This window comes from Centruroides vittatus, unplaced genomic scaffold (genome assembly GCF_030686945.1).
Source record: "Centruroides vittatus isolate TY-2023 unplaced genomic scaffold, ASM3068694v2 contig_975, whole genome shotgun sequence".
Taxonomy (NCBI): Eukaryota; Metazoa; Arthropoda; class Arachnida; order Scorpiones; family Buthidae; genus Centruroides; species Centruroides vittatus.
The window spans coordinates 25,787-46,620 of NW_027122648.1; the positions used below are offsets into that span (position 1 = coordinate 25,787).

The 20,834-nt window shown below is 30.7% G+C and overlaps 1 protein-coding gene across 1 annotated transcript in view; it reads right to left on the bottom strand.

Moving 5' to 3' along the window:
- Window positions 1–6,866: 6,866 nt before the first annotated feature.
- The window catches only part of Ube3a (ubiquitin protein ligase E3A), a 62,275-nt gene continuing 48,307 nt past the window's right edge, over window positions 6,867–20,834 (bottom strand). Inside the window, exons 7-10 of the mRNA XM_067283014.1 lie at window positions 15,185–15,340; window positions 13,062–13,135; window positions 11,428–11,571; window positions 6,867–7,568 (exon numbers count right to left, since the gene is read on the bottom strand). Of these exons, the coding sequence (XP_067139115.1) occupies window positions 7,448–7,568; window positions 11,428–11,571; window positions 13,062–13,135; window positions 15,185–15,340 (495 nt within the window). The 3' untranslated portion in view covers window positions 6,867–7,447. The remainder of the gene's footprint in view (window positions 7,569–11,427; window positions 11,572–13,061; window positions 13,136–15,184; window positions 15,341–20,834) is intronic.

Below are 20,834 nucleotides of genomic sequence, written 5' to 3' on the forward strand. Positions count from 1 at the left end.
CACAAATATATATATCAAACAAAAAAAAATGTATTCAAATTCATAAGATGTAATTGACAAATGCGTAATCTATGTATATAATCGAGACGAGTTGATAATAATAATAATAATAATAATAATAACTCTCCCGGGGTCACCACCTGGTCGTGGTGAGAGAGCCCAGTAATTTTACTGATCCATAGGGCAATGCAGGCTGGAGCACAAGCTCCTGATAGGGACACCCGTGCCAGTAAGGTCTATGGGGAGAAATGAAGCTAAAAGTGACCACACCCACATTCTGTGGAGATATTTATTATAGTAATAACCAGATCAAAGTGTGATACCGGCACAGACGTCGCCCGGGTTAACAAGGTCTGCATTCGTGGGTTAGGCAGAGGCTCACAGTTCGAAAAATAGGCCACAGTCTCCCTTGGTTACCGGTGGCGAAAGCAGCACCGGCCTAAGCATGGCTACTGCAATGCCCTCAATAGATGTGAGGAACCAACCCAGCCTTGGTGTTTCTGTGGTAAGGCATCCACAGACCACAAAGGCTAGAAAACCACGCCAACGGATGAAATGGACAGTAGAAATGAACGAGTTTATCATCCATACTTACTACACCATCAAAAAACTTAAACAAACATGACAGCATACAGACAACAACTACACCATAGATTCACACAACAGTGTGAGAAAATTCCTGAATACAGACACACACACTGATACACTTCTTTAATTTCTGTTTTGGTTACTATGCCTTGACTTTGGTCCGGCATAGTACACAGCCACCGGTGTTAACCGAGTATATCTCACTTAACCCAACATAATAATAATAATGGACTCACACAGATCTTGAGCAACTCCAAAGGAAAACAAGAACAACACTTACTAAGCATAAACAACATCATCCTAAATATGCCACAGAAAGATTAACCCTTCCACGTAAAGATGGCGGACGTGGCCTGATTGACATAGTTAACCTTCACTACAAACAAATACAGTCACTGCGAGAGTTTTTCTACAAAAAACAAGAAACATCACAATTACATAAAGCAGTAACTCTAGCAGACTCAAATAACACACCATTAAACTTACACTCACATCATATGGACACAACACAACATATAAAAAGCATAGACACCATTAAGCAATCGTGGGCTCGAAAGGCACTCCATGGCAGGCATCCTTACGATCTGGCCCAGGATTTTGTTGACAAAACTGCGTCAAACAGCTGGTTAGCTCGGGGATGCCTCTTTGGGGAGACGGAAGGATTCATGATTGCCATACAGGATCAGGTCATAAATACTAAAAACTACAGAAAACACATACTCAAAGATGCAACACTCACAAATGACACATGCAGAAAATGTCACATCATGCCAGAAACTATACAACACATCACCTCTGGTTGCAAGCTCTTGGCACAGACAGATTATTTACACAGACATAACCAAGTAGCAAATATAATACACCAAGAGCTTGCAAAGAAACACAAATTAGTAGACATCCATGAACCATACTACAAATACATTCCACAGACAGTATTGGAAAACAACACGCACAAAATGTACTACGACAGAGCCATAATCACAGATAAAACAATTTACCACAACAGACCAGACATCACACTCATTGACAAACACAATAAAATCACATACATTATAGACATATCCATTCCAAACACTCACAATATACAAAACGCATGCACTGAAAAAATTAGCAAGTACACAGAACTCGCCCAAGAAATAAGGCATCTGTGGAGGATGGATAGGGTGCTTATTGTACCTGTTGTTCTCTCCTCTACTGGTGTCATACCACACACACTACATAAAAGCCTGGGCACGTTACAATTGAATAGAAACACATACATCACACTACAGAAGGCTACACTACAGTATATTGAATACATGTCATATTGTGAGAAAATTCCTGAATACAGACACACACACTGATACACTTCTTTAATTTCTGTTTTTGGTTACTATGCTTTGACTTTGGTCCGGCATAGTACACAGCCACCAATGTTAACCGAGTATATCTCACTTAACCCAACATAATAATAATAATCAGTGCTCAGCCCAAATGGTCAGGGGTTGAAAGTTGAAATTTGGTACATAGTTAGGGTACATCACGAGAACGCACACTAAGAAGGGATTTTTCGAAATTCCTCCCCACAGGGGAGAGGGACAGGATTAAGTCTTAACACTTCCATCAACGATGGAAGTGTTACGTAACAATGAAAGTGTTAAGAGAAAGCGACGTGCAAGACGCAGATGCAGTTTTTTCGTTTTTGCATGAAATCGAACATATTTTTAGACCTATCTAAAAATTCTGTAATTAGTCTGGAAACAGAGAAGACCCAATTCTTGCATCCTGTGAAAACGGGTAAGGTTGACTATAACGTAATAATCTTAATATTCGCTAAAACGGTTAGTAGTTGAAAGTTGAAATTTGGTACACAGTTAGGGTACCAGATTTAAGTACCAAAGTGTTAAGTAACAAGGATAGTGTTAAGTAACAGTGGAAGTGTTAAGTAACAGTGGAAGTGTTAAGTAACAATGGAGAACAAGAGAAAGCGACGTGCAAGATTTACGGGCGCTGGAAAAAAAAAGAAAGAGTAATATGTTGGAACATATTCGATTTTCAAATTTAAACAGATTAGTTCGGTTTTTCTCGACCTTTCTTCTTTAGAACATTCGATGAAAATCGAACGATATAATCAGAACACGTCGTGAAAATCGAACAATATTAGAACATTCGATTCAAATTCGATCTTTCTTTAGAAAAACTTAGTTCGTTGATGAAATTATTACATTATAGTCACAAAAAAAGAGGTAATCTTAATCTTTGCTATCGTTACTTTTGCCTGAGCAACGCCGGGCCTACTTGCTAGTTAGTATATAATTTTTGACTTATGAAAATAAATGAAAATTATTAGAACTTTTTACAATATGAACAAAATGAAATTTGGAATGAAAATTTGCATATACGAAGGCTATTTTTTAAATAAGGTCCGTTTTTTAATAAGAAGAAAAATACTGTAAATATCGTTAAAATATATTTTTTTCCATATTCTACATACTTTTATCTACTGTTTCTACATAATTTCCATTTTGTTTAAACATTTGTCATACCGCTCAACAATTTTTTGAATTCCGACTTCAAAGAAATCTGCCGCCTGTCAAGAAGCCCAATCCACGACTGCAGTTTTCACTTCTTCTTCGTCGTTGAAATGTTGACCACCAAGGAACTCCTTTAAGTATCGAAACAAGTGAAAATCACTGGGTGCAAGGTCTGGACTGTGTGGATGATCGTATCGAGTCAAAACGATAAAGCACTGTTTAATCTTTTTGTTTTGTGATCGTCAGAAAGCAGTCTTGGAACGCACCGAGAAAACAATTTTCGATAATTCAGTTTCTCCGAAACAATGGTATACAAAACTGATCTTGAAATCTGTGGAAATTCAATTGATAACGTTGAAATCGTGAATCGTCGGTCCTCTCGAATTTTGTTATCCACATCACGAATCAAATCTTCAGAAATCAGAGAAGGTCGGCCAGGGCGTGGCTCATCATGCACATTAACTCGCCCATCCTTGAACATTCTTACCCATTTTCGAACTTTACTGTCACTCATAGCATTATCACCGTAAACTTCACAAATCTGACAGTGAATTTCCGCTGCTACCAAGTTTCTTGCACTCAAGAATCGAATAACAGATCGTATCTCACAGTCGGCGGGAGATTCAATTTTCTTAAACATTTTAAACTTCTACAGCTCAGCATACAGACAGACGATATGGCTACAAATGGCGTCAAAACGCGCGCCAAGCTTGCTCGGAGCAGAAGCGTATGCATACTGCCGTGATTGCACATTATTCTGACTTTCATTCACAAACGGACCTTATTTAAAAAATAGCCCTCGTAGTTTATATAAGTACTTTTTAGTTGAATTTTTCTCATAATGTTATTTTTTTTAAAAAAATACAATATGTATATATTATTCATTGCAGTTTTTTATTTCTTGACATATATATCTAAATTGATTATTATTATAATTTTTCCTCCATTTGAATACATTGTGTAAAGAATGTTTACTAAATTGATATATAAAAAGGATGCAAAAGTAGGTATACAGTTGTTATTATGGAAAAAACCATACAGGAAGAAAATAGGAAGAAAAAACATTTATTTTTATGTAAAAATTAAATCACAAATAAGGAATACAAACTAATAAAAGATAATAAAAATAATAATAAACATCAAACATTTGTATTTCTCAGATTCTCAACTGTATACATACTTTTGCACCAACTCTGTATATATATAATATACTAGCTGACCCGGCAAACGTTGTTTTGCCATATAAATTATTTCTAGGTAATTTCTAGCTGACCCGGCCACGCGTTGTTGTGGCTCAAAATGTATCTATTATAAATGTATAACACTTCCCCCGTGGGGGAATTTCAAAACATCCCTTCTTAGTGTACATTCTCTTGACGTACCCTATTAAAACGCAATCAAAAACGCATCTAAAATAGTATAATAAAAGCCGAGTTCTTCACAGTAAGCCTTAATCCCATCACTTTTCCCGCTGGGGAATATCGAAAAATCCCTTTTTAGTGTATATTCTGTTGACGTAACCTATTAAAACGCAAGTAAAAATGCAAAAAACCGCATGTAAAATAGTATAATAGAAGCCGAGTTCTTCACGGTAAGCCTTAATCCCGTCCATCTCCCCGCAGTGGGGGGAATTTTCGACATGTATATTATATATGCAATGTTGTGTCAAAATTTCAAAGGAATCGGTAGGAACAAACGAACGTTATATTTTATTTATATAGATAGATAGAAAATGATCTGCTTCAGTCCATTCTCACAGAAAAGCATAATGCCTCACAGAAAAGCAAACTTAGGTCGTCGGAAGTTAGCGCCATCTGTTGGACATAAAAGCCTTAATCCATATATAAATATATTTTTGAAAGGGGGAAATGGTGTAGGGGTATGAAAAATAGATAGTAGCCGATTCTCAGACCTACTGAATATGCATATAAAATTTGGTAGAAATCAGTAAAGCCGTTTCGGAGGAGTAAGGTAACTAACATTGTGACACGAGAATTTTATATATAAGATTATCAGTTAAAATGTTCATCTGTAGTATAACATGGTAGATAAAAATTAATCACTTTTTTGACATTTCCATTAGAAAGTGTGTTATTTCAATATTTCAAAAATCACAAATTGCAACCACACTATATGTGTGTGTGGATATACATAAAATATTATGAAAAAGTTGATACTGGTTTGGTAATCATATGTTCAGTGATTATGTTATTGAACTGTTAGATTATTCAAAAGTTTAAAAAAAGTGATTTATGTAATACGAGGTTAGAAATCAAAGTTGGCTCCAAAATATGTAATCTTCATAAGCAGAAATTTCTGTTTTGAGTTCAACTCTAAAAATAAAAATTTTCATTTTTAAATATCGATCTTAATTGTTTCAGACATAATTTTAGTATAAAAATTACATATAGTACCATTTCTCTATTTTTATATGATTTAACACACAAGTTACCATTATTACTGCCAATCATATTTCTATATTTGAAAGTTATAATTATTGAATTTTTTTTATTTAACAGAAATATGTTGCAATTAAAAATGTAATAAGCTAGTGTATGGATACTTTGATATAGTTGGTAATTTTATTAACACTGTTGCTGTCACCACTGAAAAAAAAAGTTGCACCAAATAAGCTGATTTTTTTTTTCCTCCACAAAATATGTCAGTTATACACAAATTAAGAATAATAGAAAGTTATGTTTTTTTTTCCACTTTGAGTAATTTTTATGGAATTATATGTGATGATGTGAAATTCGAGTCATTGGCACCTACTCAAGGATATAAATGAAAAACTTTTATAATTAAATATGTAATGGAAAAGTAAGAAATAAAATATAATCTCTAAGATGTTTCATACACTTCCAAGTAGTAAACGACATCCAAACACACAATTTACCGAAAACTTCCAGCATCCAAATGATGCAAATCACATCATCCATAACTGTAATGAAAGTTGCATGACACATCACAGCAAAAGTATTAATAAAAATAATTTATGTATGTAAAATGAAATAGAATCTTTAACAAGTTGCCACTACACATTTTTCATAATACTACAATTCTCTTTCCACATGAAATAATTTATTTAAAAATATTGTAATAAAATTTATTGACAAATATAGACATATAAGCTTTTTCTGTTTTAAATATTTTTGTTATTATTGAAAGTTGTTTATTTGATCATACTACAATATAAATAAAATAAATAGTTTTTTAGAGTCACATTACTGTTATGTAACATTCTTTTGCATGCAAAAAATGAATTGATTTGTTAGAAATTTATTAACATTCTGAATGAGAAATCAGAATCAAAGCATCTTAAATATAAATAATTGTTTGTGTATAACACACATTTGTATATTTCTTATCAGAATTAAAGTAATAGTAATTTGATATAAGGCATGTATTATGAATTAATGTTATTACATTTGATTTTGATTGATTCAAAAATTAAAGGTTATTATTTCAAAAATTTCAACTTTTATTAGGCATTAACAGTTAAAATTTTCATCTACAGTATAACACTGTAGATAAATAAATTTTATCACTTTTTTAACATCATAAATTTTTATTATTATATAAAGAACATATCTGTTTGGTAACATGTTAAATAAAAATGACTAAATACTTTAAATATAAAAGCACATCTTTTAAATTTTTATTAATAAATTGATATATGAAAATTTTTTGCTTTAGATGTGCTTAAGTAAAAAAAGTTTTAATTATATATAATATTTATATTACAAGAAATGAATATACAATAAATTTTGGTTTTATGTCAACAAATTTATTTTCAAAATTTCTAATCAATGACTAAACAGCACAAATTGTACATAATCTATATACATGTGTCTGAATCAAGACACAATTCCTCTGAGTATACCAATAAACTTAGAAGTTTAAGATATCTTCTGGCAATATATTTATGAATTATTTCTACTTTTGTTATATACAAAGAAACATTATAACAAAAGTTTCTTTATCATCATGTTACACATTTGATGATAGCAATAATTACAAAGTTTTTCAAATATTAATTTCATTTACATAAAAGTTTTACTTAGGTTATGTTAAAAATATAACATCTGTACTTGGGAAAATGATTCACACAAATTTTGTTAGTGACACAATTGTTGATACCTAATTGACAAAATACTTTTGAGGAAAATATAGGTTTAAATTATATTGTCATTTTAATGTGCAGAAAATGTAGGGATGAAGATTATTAAAAATTTGAAATTTCTACAGGAAAAAAATTTTTTTACACAAACAATTATTTAATTTATGTTAAAAAAATTTCACAGTTCCTATATATGAAGCAATTTCCTACACAAATAATTGTGTTATCAGAGCATGCCAAATCCTTTTGAATAATTAATTGCTTTCAGAAGACGTTCTTGTAGTTTTTCTTTACTGGAGTATTCTGGAAGTAACAGTACATTAAAACACGTATGAGCAGTAGGTAACCTGTAAAATTTGAAAATTACTATATTAAAAAAATTGTCATTTAAATTCTTTACAATAAATTATTCTGATTATTATTTTATAAAATATTTTCAGTTTTTTTAGTTTGATCAAAACAAAAATTTTCCTACACCTTATAAATCTATAAAATTAGGATATTATATCAATACTTAGAAAGTAAAGTAATATAATGTATGCTATGCTAAAATGTCCTAATAGTAATTACATATTACATATTATATGGCAAATTTTTGATTTTTGAACTATCAAGATAACTTACTTAAAATTTCAATTTTATATCTGATTTCTTAATTTGCCATTTTAAACTCTGGATAGCCATTTTTATGTTGATTGAAACTACAGTAACAAGGAAGCATCAAGTCATAAATCTCCTGCCAAGGTCACCCGGAGTAAAGTATAGTGTATTTGCACTTGTCATTGTCTTTGATGTTGTGCTGACAAGCAGTAATACTTCATTTAAGCATAGTGGAGCACCATGTTTAAATGAAGTAATTAGAATTAACACTGCAAAGTACACTTACAAAACAGGCCTTTTTCACTATTTTCTTGGTGCAATATTTTATGTAATTATATTAAAGGTTAAATATGTTTAAAATTAATATTGTTGATGTTTTTGAACAGTTAATGTTTTACTTCAATTTACATAGAAGTTATTAAACTTTTTCCCTTAATGCTTTTATCAAAAAGGTTAAACTATTACATGTATACAGTAGATATGCATATCATGCTTACATTTTATGAACATTTTTCTAACAAATATTTTACAATTCCATGTTCTAAATATTTTTAGACAATGTAAAGAAACAATTCAATTCAACTTTTGTTTATTATTATTGAAAACTATCAGAAATTTTGTAATTTATTTAAATTCTATTGTTATAAATATATATACACATTTTATTTATACAAAAGTTTCATTATAAACAATTTATAACAATTCATTTATATTATTTACATTAAAAAATTTTATGTTTATTTTCTTTCTTTGCTCTGGTTATTAAACAACTTCAAGCAACAGTAAATTCTGAGTCTAATGAAATGTTTTAAAAGAAAATCTTTAGGCATACAGGACACTGGCATCACAATATGTTTCATGTATATATATTATGGAACTTACTTTTTCCTTTATGAGCATGTCTAAAATTTGCCATATTTTTTGACAGATAAATACAATCATGTTTCAGTAAATCTTTTCTTTTCAGGTTTATAACCCATTTTACATACACTATTTTAAAAATATCTGTGCAAGTTATCAATTTAGAAACTTTTATAACTCTTTTATTCTTTGCAATTCAAAATTTAAAAATCAGAACAGCCCGATCACTAAAGTATAAACTAATTTTTATGTAAAAAGAATGCAGAATTGTAGAGATTTTCATTACCAAAAATATATCCCAAATAATACAGTAATAAAATAGTATAAAATACAAAAATTTATTTGATTCTGAATAGAAACATAATTATAAATTTCATTTCTAGTAATCGAATTGATACTTTGTCTTCTATTTGTAAACCAAAAATTCAGTTTTATTTTAAAATATCATTTTTTATAGCCATGTCTCTCTATTAAACACTTTTTGATATATTTTAATTAATATTCTAAGTTATTGATTTATTATTAACTTAATACAGCAATAATAAAAATAATTAAAATTATTTTTCTGCATCACAAGGAAAATTGAAATACTTTTATCTTAATTATTTACTTTATAATTATAACAATTGACAGCTAACAATATCTTCTGTAACTTTTGCCATTAAGTCAATATTTATTCAAAAAACGATTAACAAATAATTACAAGACAAAAAATAATAAATACATGTCAGAGAAGAAAACTGCTCAATTTGAGACAATTAACTATACAATAAACTCCAGATACACCATTTTAATATCTTACAAAATGGTGAATACAGTCATGCACATTGATAACTTATCAGGTAGAAAAGCCCGGAGTGCAAGTACTCTATACTTTACTTTGGTCATCTCCTGCAACATATCATCTGAAACAGCATGTAAACAATAGGGCATAAAATTACTTCCCCTGTAGCTAAACAGCTGGAGTTTGTTTTGTTTGAAAGTAGATATATATATATATATATATATATATATGTTACTGGCAAAACCCGATTTTATGCCAAACTAGTTTGGCGAAAGTGTGTCAGGCCAAACTAGTTTAGAATTATTATTCAAGTATATTAATGGTTAATTTAAGTTCATCATAAACACAGATAAGTCCATTTTAAATTTTAGTTTGATTTTAAAAGTTATTTTTATTATTTGTTTGAATTTTTGAAAATATTTTCGAAAGTTAATTACCTTTAAAAGTGCATGGCTTAATTTAAAAAAAATACAAACTGATAAGTACTGATTGCCTTATTTTTATTTTATAGTTTTGTACAAGTGTTGTGTGACTTCTAATCAATATCGTTTTTGGTTAATGTTACCCTAGGTATCGAAGATGGCGGCTCGTCTTCGATTCCAGCGATCAGAAGACAGGAAACAGTGGAGACACATGTTCTAACCTAACCTAACCTATTCTAATAATTTGGTTGCTAATAATTATGGTAATTTATTATAATAGGTTAGGTTAGGTTAGGTTAGAACATGTGTCTCCACTGTTCCCTGTCTTCTGATTGCTGGAATCGGAGACGAGCCGCCATCTTCGATATCTAGGGTAACATTAACCCCATTTTTTATAATTAAGTAGACTATGTTTGAATAAATATTGTTCATCTAATTGATTGCCTTTTAATTTTATTTTAATTATTAATATATTTAACCATTAATATACTTGAATAATAATTCTAAACTAGTTTGGCCTGACACACTTACGCCAAACTAGTTTGGCCTAGGCAAAACTAGTTTGGCGTAAAATTGGGTTTTGCCGGTAACATATATTCTCGGGATGCCCCCTAGTGGGCGTTCTAGCAGCATTACAAATTCCTATAAAGTACATTTGATGCACTTAAAACTTTCATATATTAATTTTTAAAAGTTCGATGCACTTAATATATATAAATGTATACAATTCTTCATCTTAAAAACTTAAAAAATCAATACACAAACAGCAAACAGTATTTCTATATTAGAAAGTGAAGATATTCTTTATTCAAAATAGTTCAAATAAATAGAATTAATATACTTAAGAAATCAAGTATAAATATATACAAATTTTCATCTTAAAAACTAATCTTAACAGATCAATACATTTGTTATTCACCATTAGTGCACATTACAGGCATTCTATGACAATAATAAATTCCTATTACAAATATACTAAATTCTTTATATTGTTATTGGCCAAATGAATAATAATAATTTATATTGGTAATTTAAATAATAATTTATATTGTTAATTTAAATGTTTGAAATATGACACATGATAGGGGCGCCTCTAGTGCCTGTTTTTGGCATAACATTACACGGACAGACACGCATTCAATGGGTTATATATATAGCTGTATATAAGGTTTAAGTAGCAAATAAAGCAGATATTTTTAAATCAGTTATTTTTTTCTTGTTCTTTGAAAATTTGAAATTTAAATATTACTTTAAATCCAAATTATATTATAACTTAAATAACCATAAACTGTCATATGTTTTTGATAAAAAAACAAAAAACAGATCAATTCTAGTGCAATTCTGAAGCAAGATATCACAATTTTAAAAATCTCCCTGCAGTTCTGCTAATGTTGAATATTACTTTCATTTTGCATATCAATTTATAGTGAAATTTATTTTATTGATATTTAAATTAAAATAGTTATCAATGATTAATTTAATAACAATAATAGTAAGTATGATTTATGTAAATGAAATAGTCCTTTTAAAAATAATTACCTGTCAGAATCAGGACCATGTCGAGCTATTACCAATTTTAATTTTGAAAGACCACCAACTGGGACTCTGTCACTACCAGTTGTAAACTGTAACAATTTTCTTTTCTGTTCCAAACTAAAATCATGGACAATTCCCCAGAATGATCTATGAAGAAAGAAAAATATTAAAACTTCTTTTTAAATTAAATTTTAAAAAATCAGTTTATATACAAAAATATTTGAAATTCAATTTCTGAATTTAAGTGATTACTTTTAGTAAAAAGTTTTTTTACATTACTGAAAATTTAATGAAAAAATTCAAACAAACTTAAAAATTAGTTATACAGATTTATATAAATTTTTTATATATATCAGAATAAATTTTTTGGGAGAAAAATGTAAATTATAATTATTACTCTAATTTTATACTTTTGTAACCATACAACTGATATAATTTTAAACAATATTTACTATATTTGCAAATACTACTTAAATCAAATAAAATACAAACTGTATATCATATTTACTGTAATGATGTAACACACATTATTTTGCAAAAATTTTTTTTTCTTCTTGAAGTGTTTTATAATGTAAAATGTTGTTTATATGTTTTGCATTTATATGTTATTTATATTGGTCCCAAAAAATTCTTATTCCTTTCAATAGTTGAAATATTTCATTTAAATGTCTGAATTCATTATGAAGTTTCATTTACACATTATTTCTTTTCTAATGAAAATAATAGACATTGCAATATTCTTTCAGAAAAGATATGCAAATGTCTATTATGCATTCTTTGTGATATTTTTGCACTCCTCTCTAAATTAATTCCTAAGTTAAATGACAAAATTGACTCCACTGTGTATATTCTCTCTTGGAGAAGAATGATTAGCATCTAATAATTGTCTAATGAGTGTGAAGTGATCAAAATATAGAGGAACTCTACATGTTTTTAGAATCTTGTAACAACAAAAAAATTTATAAAGAAAAATGAAAGAATGTCCTTTTAACAAAATTAATTTACAGGGTGTTTCACAGCCTCTCCACAAAGTTTTTTTTGAATAACTTTTTGAAAATTCGAATTTCTTAATGAAATTTTCAGCAAAGATAGAAGATGAAAAAGGAAATTAATGCAAGATATTTTCAAAATGTCTGCGCTCTGTTGAGATGCATTAGCACAGTCTCTCTTGGAAATTAGCAATCACATTACTACAGGTCTGATCTGAGATGCCCTTCATGATGCTTTCTCTCATCTGACTTTGTGATAGAAGCAATTCCTTTTTACTCAAAACGCCACCTACAAAAAATTGAGGCCGAAAACTGCGTGGTTCAAAAGTTATTTTAAAAAAAACTTTGTGGAGAGGCTGTGAAACACCCTGTATTTCAGTAACTATTTCAATGATTCTAACATAGAGCTCCTAATGGTTCTTTTACACATTCTAAAAATAAAAAGTTTGAAAGCAGTATATTATCTATTACCAGTGCCATTTTAGTCTTGAATAGGAAAAAATCATTATAAAATTTATTACTCTTACTCGGGTACATGAATTATGCTAGTCAACAATAATCTACTGAGACTTCAAAAATAAAAGACAAAAATTACGACATTAATTAAACGATGATTAAAAAAAATACATATAAATAATAATAACTAACCTAATAATAGTTGTATCAGAAGTATAGCCACCATCATATTCAGTTGTTTCTTCCAAGGCATTAAAGTCAAAATTCTAAAAACAAATATAAAAAGTATTATTATTATATTGGGTTAAGTGAGATATACTCGGTTAACACCGGTGGCTGTGTACTATGCCGGACCAAAGTCAAGGCATAGTAACCAAAACAGAAATTAAAGAAGTGTATCAGTGTGTGTGTCTGTATTCAGGAATTTTCTCACAATATGACATGTATTCAATATAGTGGCCTTCTGTAGTGTGATGTATGTGTTTCTATTCAATTCTAATGTGCCCAGGCTTTTGTGTAGTGTGTGTGGTATGACACCTGTAGAGGAGAGAACAACAGGTACAATAAGCACCCTATCCATCCTCCACAGATGCCTTATTTCCTGGGCGAGTTCTGTGTACTTGCTAATTTTTTCAGTGCATGCGTTTTGTATATTGTGAGTGTTTGGAATGGATATGTCTATAATGTATGTGATTTTATTGTGTTTGTCAATGAGTGTGATGTCTGGTCTGTTGTGGTAAATTGTTTTATCTGTGATTATGGCTCTGTCATAGTACATTTTGTGCGTGTTGTTTTCCAATACTGTCTGTGGAATGTATTTGTAGTATGGTTCGTGGATGTCTGCTAATTTGTGTTTCTTTGCAAGCTCTTGGTGTATTATATTTGCTACTTGGTTATGTCTGTGTAAATAATCTGTCTGTGCCAAGAGCTTGCAACCAGAAGTGATGTGTTGTATAGTTTCTGGCATGATGTGACATTTTCTGCATGTGTCATTTGTGAGTGTTGCATCTTTGAGTATGTGTTTTCCGTAGTTTTTAGTATTTATGACCTGATCCTGTATGGCAATCATGAATCCTTCCGTCTCCCCAAAGAGGCATCCCCGAGCTAACCAGCTGTTTGATGCAGTTTTGTCAACAAAATCCTGAGCTAGATCATAAGGATGCCTGCCATGGAGTGCCTTTCGAGCCCACAATTGCTTAATGGTGTCTATGCTTTTTATATGTTGCGTTGTGTCCATATGATGTGAGCGTAAGTTTAATGGTGTGTTATTTGAGTCTGCTAGAGTTACTGCTTTATGTAATTGTGATGTTTCTTGTTTTTTGTAGAAAAACTCTCGCAGTGACTGTATTTGTTTGTAGTGAAGGTTAACTATGTCAATCAGGCCACGTCCGCCATCTTTACGTGGAAGGGTTAATCTTTCTGTGGCGGATTTAGGATGATGTTGTTTATGCTTAGTAAGTGTTGTTCTTGTTTTCCTTTGGAGTTGCTCAAGATCAGTGTGAGTCCAATGTATAACTCCAAAAGAATATGTGAGTACTGGGATGACATATGTGTTTATTGCTTTAACTGTGTGTTTTGCATTTAATTGTGTTCTGAGAATAGCATTTAACCTACTTTGGTATTCTTTAATTAATCTTTGCTTTATTTGTGTATGTTCTGTTAGTTTGGCCTGTTGGAATCCTAAATACTTGTAGAACTCGCCCTCTTCCATGGATTCAATAATGTCTCCATTTCCAAGTGCAAAATCTTCTTTCTTCAGGATTCCTTTTTCTATGTGAACTGTTTTGCATTTATCTAGGCCAAATTCCATTTGTATGTCCTTGGTGTATGAATGTGTGATTTGTAGGAGTTGATGAAGTTGTTTTTGTGTGGATGCATAAAGTTTTATGTCATCCATGTACATGAGATGTGACAGTGTAAACTGTGTTGTTTTTTTGTGTCTGATATTGTAACCATATTGCGTGTTGTTTAACATGTTGGATAATGGGTTCAGGGCTAAGCAGAACCAGAGAGGACTCAAGGAATCTCCTTGAAAAATTCCTCGCCTAATAAAAATTTGGTTTGTTTGTATGGAAGTGTTATGGGCCCTGAGATGTAGTGTTGTTCTCCAGTGCTGCATAGTGTTTTGAAAGAATGCAATGAGTGATGGATGTATTTTGTACATGTGTAGGATATGTAGCAGCCAACTATGTGGAACACTGTCGAATGCTTTTCTGTAGTCTATATATGCCATGTGTGTGTTTCTGTGTTTTATTATTATTATTATTATTATTATTATTGATCAAACTTATTAATACAAAAATCTAAAATGATACCTTGCTTCCACAGACTAGTAATTCAATTTCTTCTGGTCGAAACAACATTTTCAAAGGACTATCATCTGTCACCATTTGAAAACCTCTTCTAAATGCTTTGAATTGTTTCTCCACAGATTTATTGAGCAAAAAATCTGCATAGAGGTCCACAAATTCCTGTGTAAAAATTTTTTTAATATTTAATTTATATATATATATATTGAGGATAAAATAAAAGAAAACTGAAAAATACAATCCATCCTCAATCTATATAGAAGAGAAGTGTGATTCATTGATGGTGAATGTCTTTTAAATGCAGGACTTGCTAATCAAAGAGGCAATTTACTCTTCCTGAAATCTGCTTTATTTTTTCTGTTTTTCTTCAGTGTGCTTTGTTGGAGCCATTGGAACTTGAGTTTTTAAAAATAACCAATGCGAGAAACCAAGAACACACACGATGACCGCACAAAGCAGACTGATTAACTACAGCTAGCTGACAGTATTGCCAACTCAAAATTCAAATTTATAGTTAAACATTTTCAATTTATGTAATAAAACAAATATTATTAATTACTTATATAGTTACAGTAAAATCTCACTTATTTGACTACCTTTAAGATGTACAATTTCTAGCCACATAAGTGAGGTCGTCACTTAGGGCAGGGTTTTGCAAAACTTTCTCTACTTGCGGCATACCAAAATATTATTACCCTAAAATACATATGATACGATACTATTAATAGAATTACATAATGCCACTAACCTATTATTATTATCATTCTTCTTCTTATCATTATTATTAAACAGACAACACCTGTGAGCAAATTTATTTTACATTTAATTTCTTAGAATACATAAAAATACATGGCTTGTAATAAAGAATAAACAAACATCATCTGTTCTGTGGCAAAGAATGAAATACAAGTATAAGAAACACAGTAACTGTGATAAAAATATATAAATAAAACTTGACAATTAATAGAATATGTAAAAGTTCATGTCACCTTTCACCATGTGACGGCACACTGGTTGCAGAACACTGACTTAGGGGATTATGAATAAATTGACATACAAAACTATAATTAGAACACCATGCTGATAACTATTTAAACTTTAACAGAAGTTATAAAAAAAATAAAAAGTTCACATAATACCATGCATCCTTTCATATACAGTTGAATGCAACTGTCTGCATTAGAGTTAACTCAATTACTACTAAACAATTCCATTTAGTATTTGTAAAAGGAGCCAATATGTCTATGAAATGGTAGTAAAAATTTTATTCAAATATTGTATTTTAACAGGAAAATTCAGAATTGCCAATCATTCTGCATAATAATGTTCACTGACATGTATCTGCCAAAGTTAAGGATAACTTAATTCTTTGCAGTGGGGCTGGAAAGTACCAGAACAGCCTTCTTTCCTGATATGAGCCATTATGACTAATTTGTTTGCAGAGATCAAAGAACTCTTAAATGGAAAACACTACATGACAGAGATGAAATCATTCATGCTTTCAAAAAGCCAGAGCAAAATAATGAAGGAGAACTACATAGAAGGAATTCATGAATAAGTGATTTGTATAATAAAATTTTATTTACTGAAAAATTCTGATGTCATGACTTAATTCAAATTCACAGCCTTCATAATAAAAGAAAATGTCTAACATAAAATGCTAATAATGTGTAAAAATGATAAATATCTGAAAAATGTTTAGCATAATCTATCATCCAGTAATTCATTTTCATTATGCAAAAGAACTGATGACAAAAGTTAGTAATGGTATAAAAAATTTAATGTATTCACTGATTATTCTGGTTAAACAGTAAAAATGAAAATTGAAAAAATTTTAGTTCAGTTGAATTCCAATTCCATTGCACAGTCAAAATATAATTTAGTCAGAGTTTGTTGTTATAATAATTGTTTTTAATGTCATGTGAAGGCTGTTATTTTCAGCTTATCAGTAAATACAAGGCATGTTCAATAGAAAACATAAGTATTATTTAAAATTCAGGGGGGTGAGAGATATCTTAGTAATTTTGACATGAAACCTCCCAGTCAGATTTAATAGTACAGTAAAACCTTGGTTTTCGTTGACTTCAGTTATCGTTGGTTTCGGTTTTCATCGATTTTTTTCGCTAAAAAATTTGTCTCAGTTTTCATCGATTGCTTCAGATTTTGTCGGTGTGCCCAAGTGACTTCACTGCTAATCTTGCAAAAACAAAGGGCAACCCACGCATTTTCCGGCTCAGTGTGGCGTTATTTCTCATTGTGTGAGCATTACCAACCATTGGCCAACGGTTCCCTGAACACTGGGAGTTTGGTCGTGGGATTGCACTTTGCCAGGATGGGCTGGCCATGTCCTGGTAAGGTTTTACAGGTTTTCTCCATATCTGTAACACCTGAAGAGGGTCCAGTTACCCTTAAATGGACCTCCCGGAAGGCATTATTCCCCCACTGCGATACGACCATCATAAACTCATAGAACTACTATTACATGACAATTACGTCACACTTTACCACGGGGAGATATAGGCTAGAAGCTCATTCCAACTAACTTCTACAATACAAGACATTACCCATCATGTCTAGCCAAACAATTCCATTGCTTTCCTTTAGATTAGTTTTTTAAATTAATTTCTTATTGCTTTTAGTATTTAGCACTATATTAATTCTCTATAAAATGTGTTTTTGGTATGTATTTTGGAGTGTCTAGAACGAATTAATTGGATTTACATTGATTCTTATGGAAATAATTGCCTCGGTTTTCGTCGGTTTCAGATTTCACCGATTGCTTTCTGACGATTTATCAATGAAAAAGAGGTATCACTATAACTGTGATGACAGACACAAGAAAATCGTAAAACCTCTCCAGTAATGCATGATGAAAGAGCAGCATAGTTTGACTTTTGACAAGCTAAAGTATAAAAACCAATGTCCATCAGCAAATGCAGATACAGTATGGAGACAACTGAATGATCCAGGTACATGAATAGAGTTCTACATTCAAAAACCAACCAGAGATCTGTGGAAGATTCTGCATGGCATTCACTGTGGTTGCAGCCATGGTTTCACATGTCAAAATTACTATATTATCTCTTGCCCTCCTGAATCTTAATGACATTTTTCCAGTTTTATATTGAACTTACTTTGCATGTAGGCAAGTTAATTTATATCAAATATTTCCACCTCTGAAAAAAAATTATTTTTGTAATATATGAAAGTTTTTATATTATCATGCAAACACACTGATCCAAACTTTAATATTATTGACTTCAAATTTATTTCTATTATTCCTGTAAGTAAATACCAAATATACTCGAGTAATAGTCAGTCCTGTGTAAAAGCCGACCCTAGTATTTCACAGACAACAGGTCAATATTTGCCAGAATTTTTTTATTGAGAACAAAGATGAAAATTAAATATAAAAATTCACATAATTCTAGTTTCATATTCTTAAAAAAACTGTTACAGAAAACAGACTGCTTTTTTCTGCAACTTTTACTATCACACCTGAAATATGGAAGTTGATTAGAATTTAAATCTACTTTTAAAGTCATACTTAAAAGTAGATTGGCATGATAAATCACTACATTGCTTCCTAGCTGAAAGAATAGCCTGTGTTATTAAAAAACAAATAGCTCCATCTTTACTTGTAAAGGAATCACTTGATTATTTTCATGTGGACAAAAAACTTTTTAAATTTTGCTTTCCTATAAAAAGTGGGCCCCTAAGTTGGGGCCTGTTTGCTATAGGAGTGCTGAATCAGTAATATTTACTGTAATTCATTATGTTTTTGTTTTTATTCATTTAGAGATCAATTGGGCTTCTGCTTTGATACCTTGGATTCTAGCTTGAATTTCAGCCTCTCAAAAGTAGTATCCATGTAATAGTCAACCCCATAAATTTGACCTTAAAAAATGATATTAAAAAAAATTCGACTTTTACATGAGTATATACAATAATATGTAAGATTCGCCGACTTTAAAGGGGGGATACAATTAATCCCACGTCAGGATGAGCTTAAGGGAACCCATGTATGTGGGCGGTTGCGAAGGAGGCAAATGATGACAAGTGTTTACATGCAGAAAACCGTTTATTTGGACGAATTCATGCTTACATCGGTTTGATTGTTCCAAATCTCAGCGATCTTCAGTAACGTGCACGAGTTCGGTTGGTCGATCTATCTAGTCCCGGGCAGACGAGAAGTGCCGTTAGACAATGGTGACGGGCGGTGACACACTTAAAGTTCCGAGTGACGACACTACACACACTGTCTTAATCCACAAGAGGCATGTCCGTCTTTTCCGAAAAAACTCTTTCTTGACCTTGAAGTCCCAGTTTTTATACGTTTTTCTCGTGTACTATCCACCTTGCGGATTGGTCCCTCGTCCCTTTCCTTGCTTCCCGATTGGTCTCCCCTTTGTTTTCAAGTGCAAAACGAGACCATGTCGGGTCGCGGGAAAGGTCCGATTCGAAGTGTCTATTTGACACCCTTTGTCGACTATGCTCCAGATTGTTGATAGAACCACAACACCTGCACTCATAATTTAATCCGTTGTTTGCAATTGATGTCATTTTGGAATTCTAACGATCACGCGATATTTTTCTATCTCTCCAATTTTTCCTTTTTCTGAAATTGTTTTCCTAAGTCAATTTTTTTTCTTTGAATACTTGTGTCAAACTTGTACCTCTTTATGAGTGCGTGCGTCAGAGTTCTACCTTTGGATTAAACATTAACAGGTCGTTTAACACGTGTTGACGTCATCCCGAGACTCGTTGTTTACATTTTTCGTTACGTTGTTTTGATTAAGAGTTTTTTTTCTCTCTCTTCTCTCTCTTATATAATTTATCGATATATTTTTTTTTTCACAACAGAATTCTGCATTTTTGTGATTTCGGACCTCGTCTGGTTCCTCACAATAATATCATTTTAATATAATATATAATAATTGTATTATTATACATAATTAATTTTGATATTTTATAAACAAGATTTAATAAATAAATTAATAATCTTTATGTAAAGAACAATCCATTTTCATTCTGTACAGGCATATATTTTATACATCTATAAATGAAAATTTTTTAACTAACTGATATAAACAGTTATCAAAAAATTTATTGTATTTATAATAATAAAAAAAAATAGAAAATAATGTATACATTTATGCATTATTTAAATCTAGCTATCAATTCTTTTAATAATTTTTCTGTAAAAACATGAAATGGAGTATGTTGACAAATACAACAAAGTTTTATTAAATAATGAACTTCTAGTTTGTTTTAAAATGTAAAAATTGTTTATTTAATTTCATTTTTCATTTAAATTTAGTTATGAGCCATACTATATATCAAAAAAACTTTTTTGAGATGTACACAGTGGGAAATAACAGTAACAACTATTTGTATAAAAGTTAATCTAAAATTCTGTTTCTACCAAATCTATTTATATCACAATAATGAATTCCTAGATTGGGACAGAGCCAATAAAGTTAGTATTTACAAGCTGTATTGACACCATCTCTAACTAGGATAACATTACAGTATAGCTCTATAGAAAAAATTTAAATCTTATCTGATAAAATCCTATTCACAAACTTTGAACTCTTTATATGCTCAATGTTAACAATAACTCTTACATTTTGTAGAAAAGCTATGACTATATCAC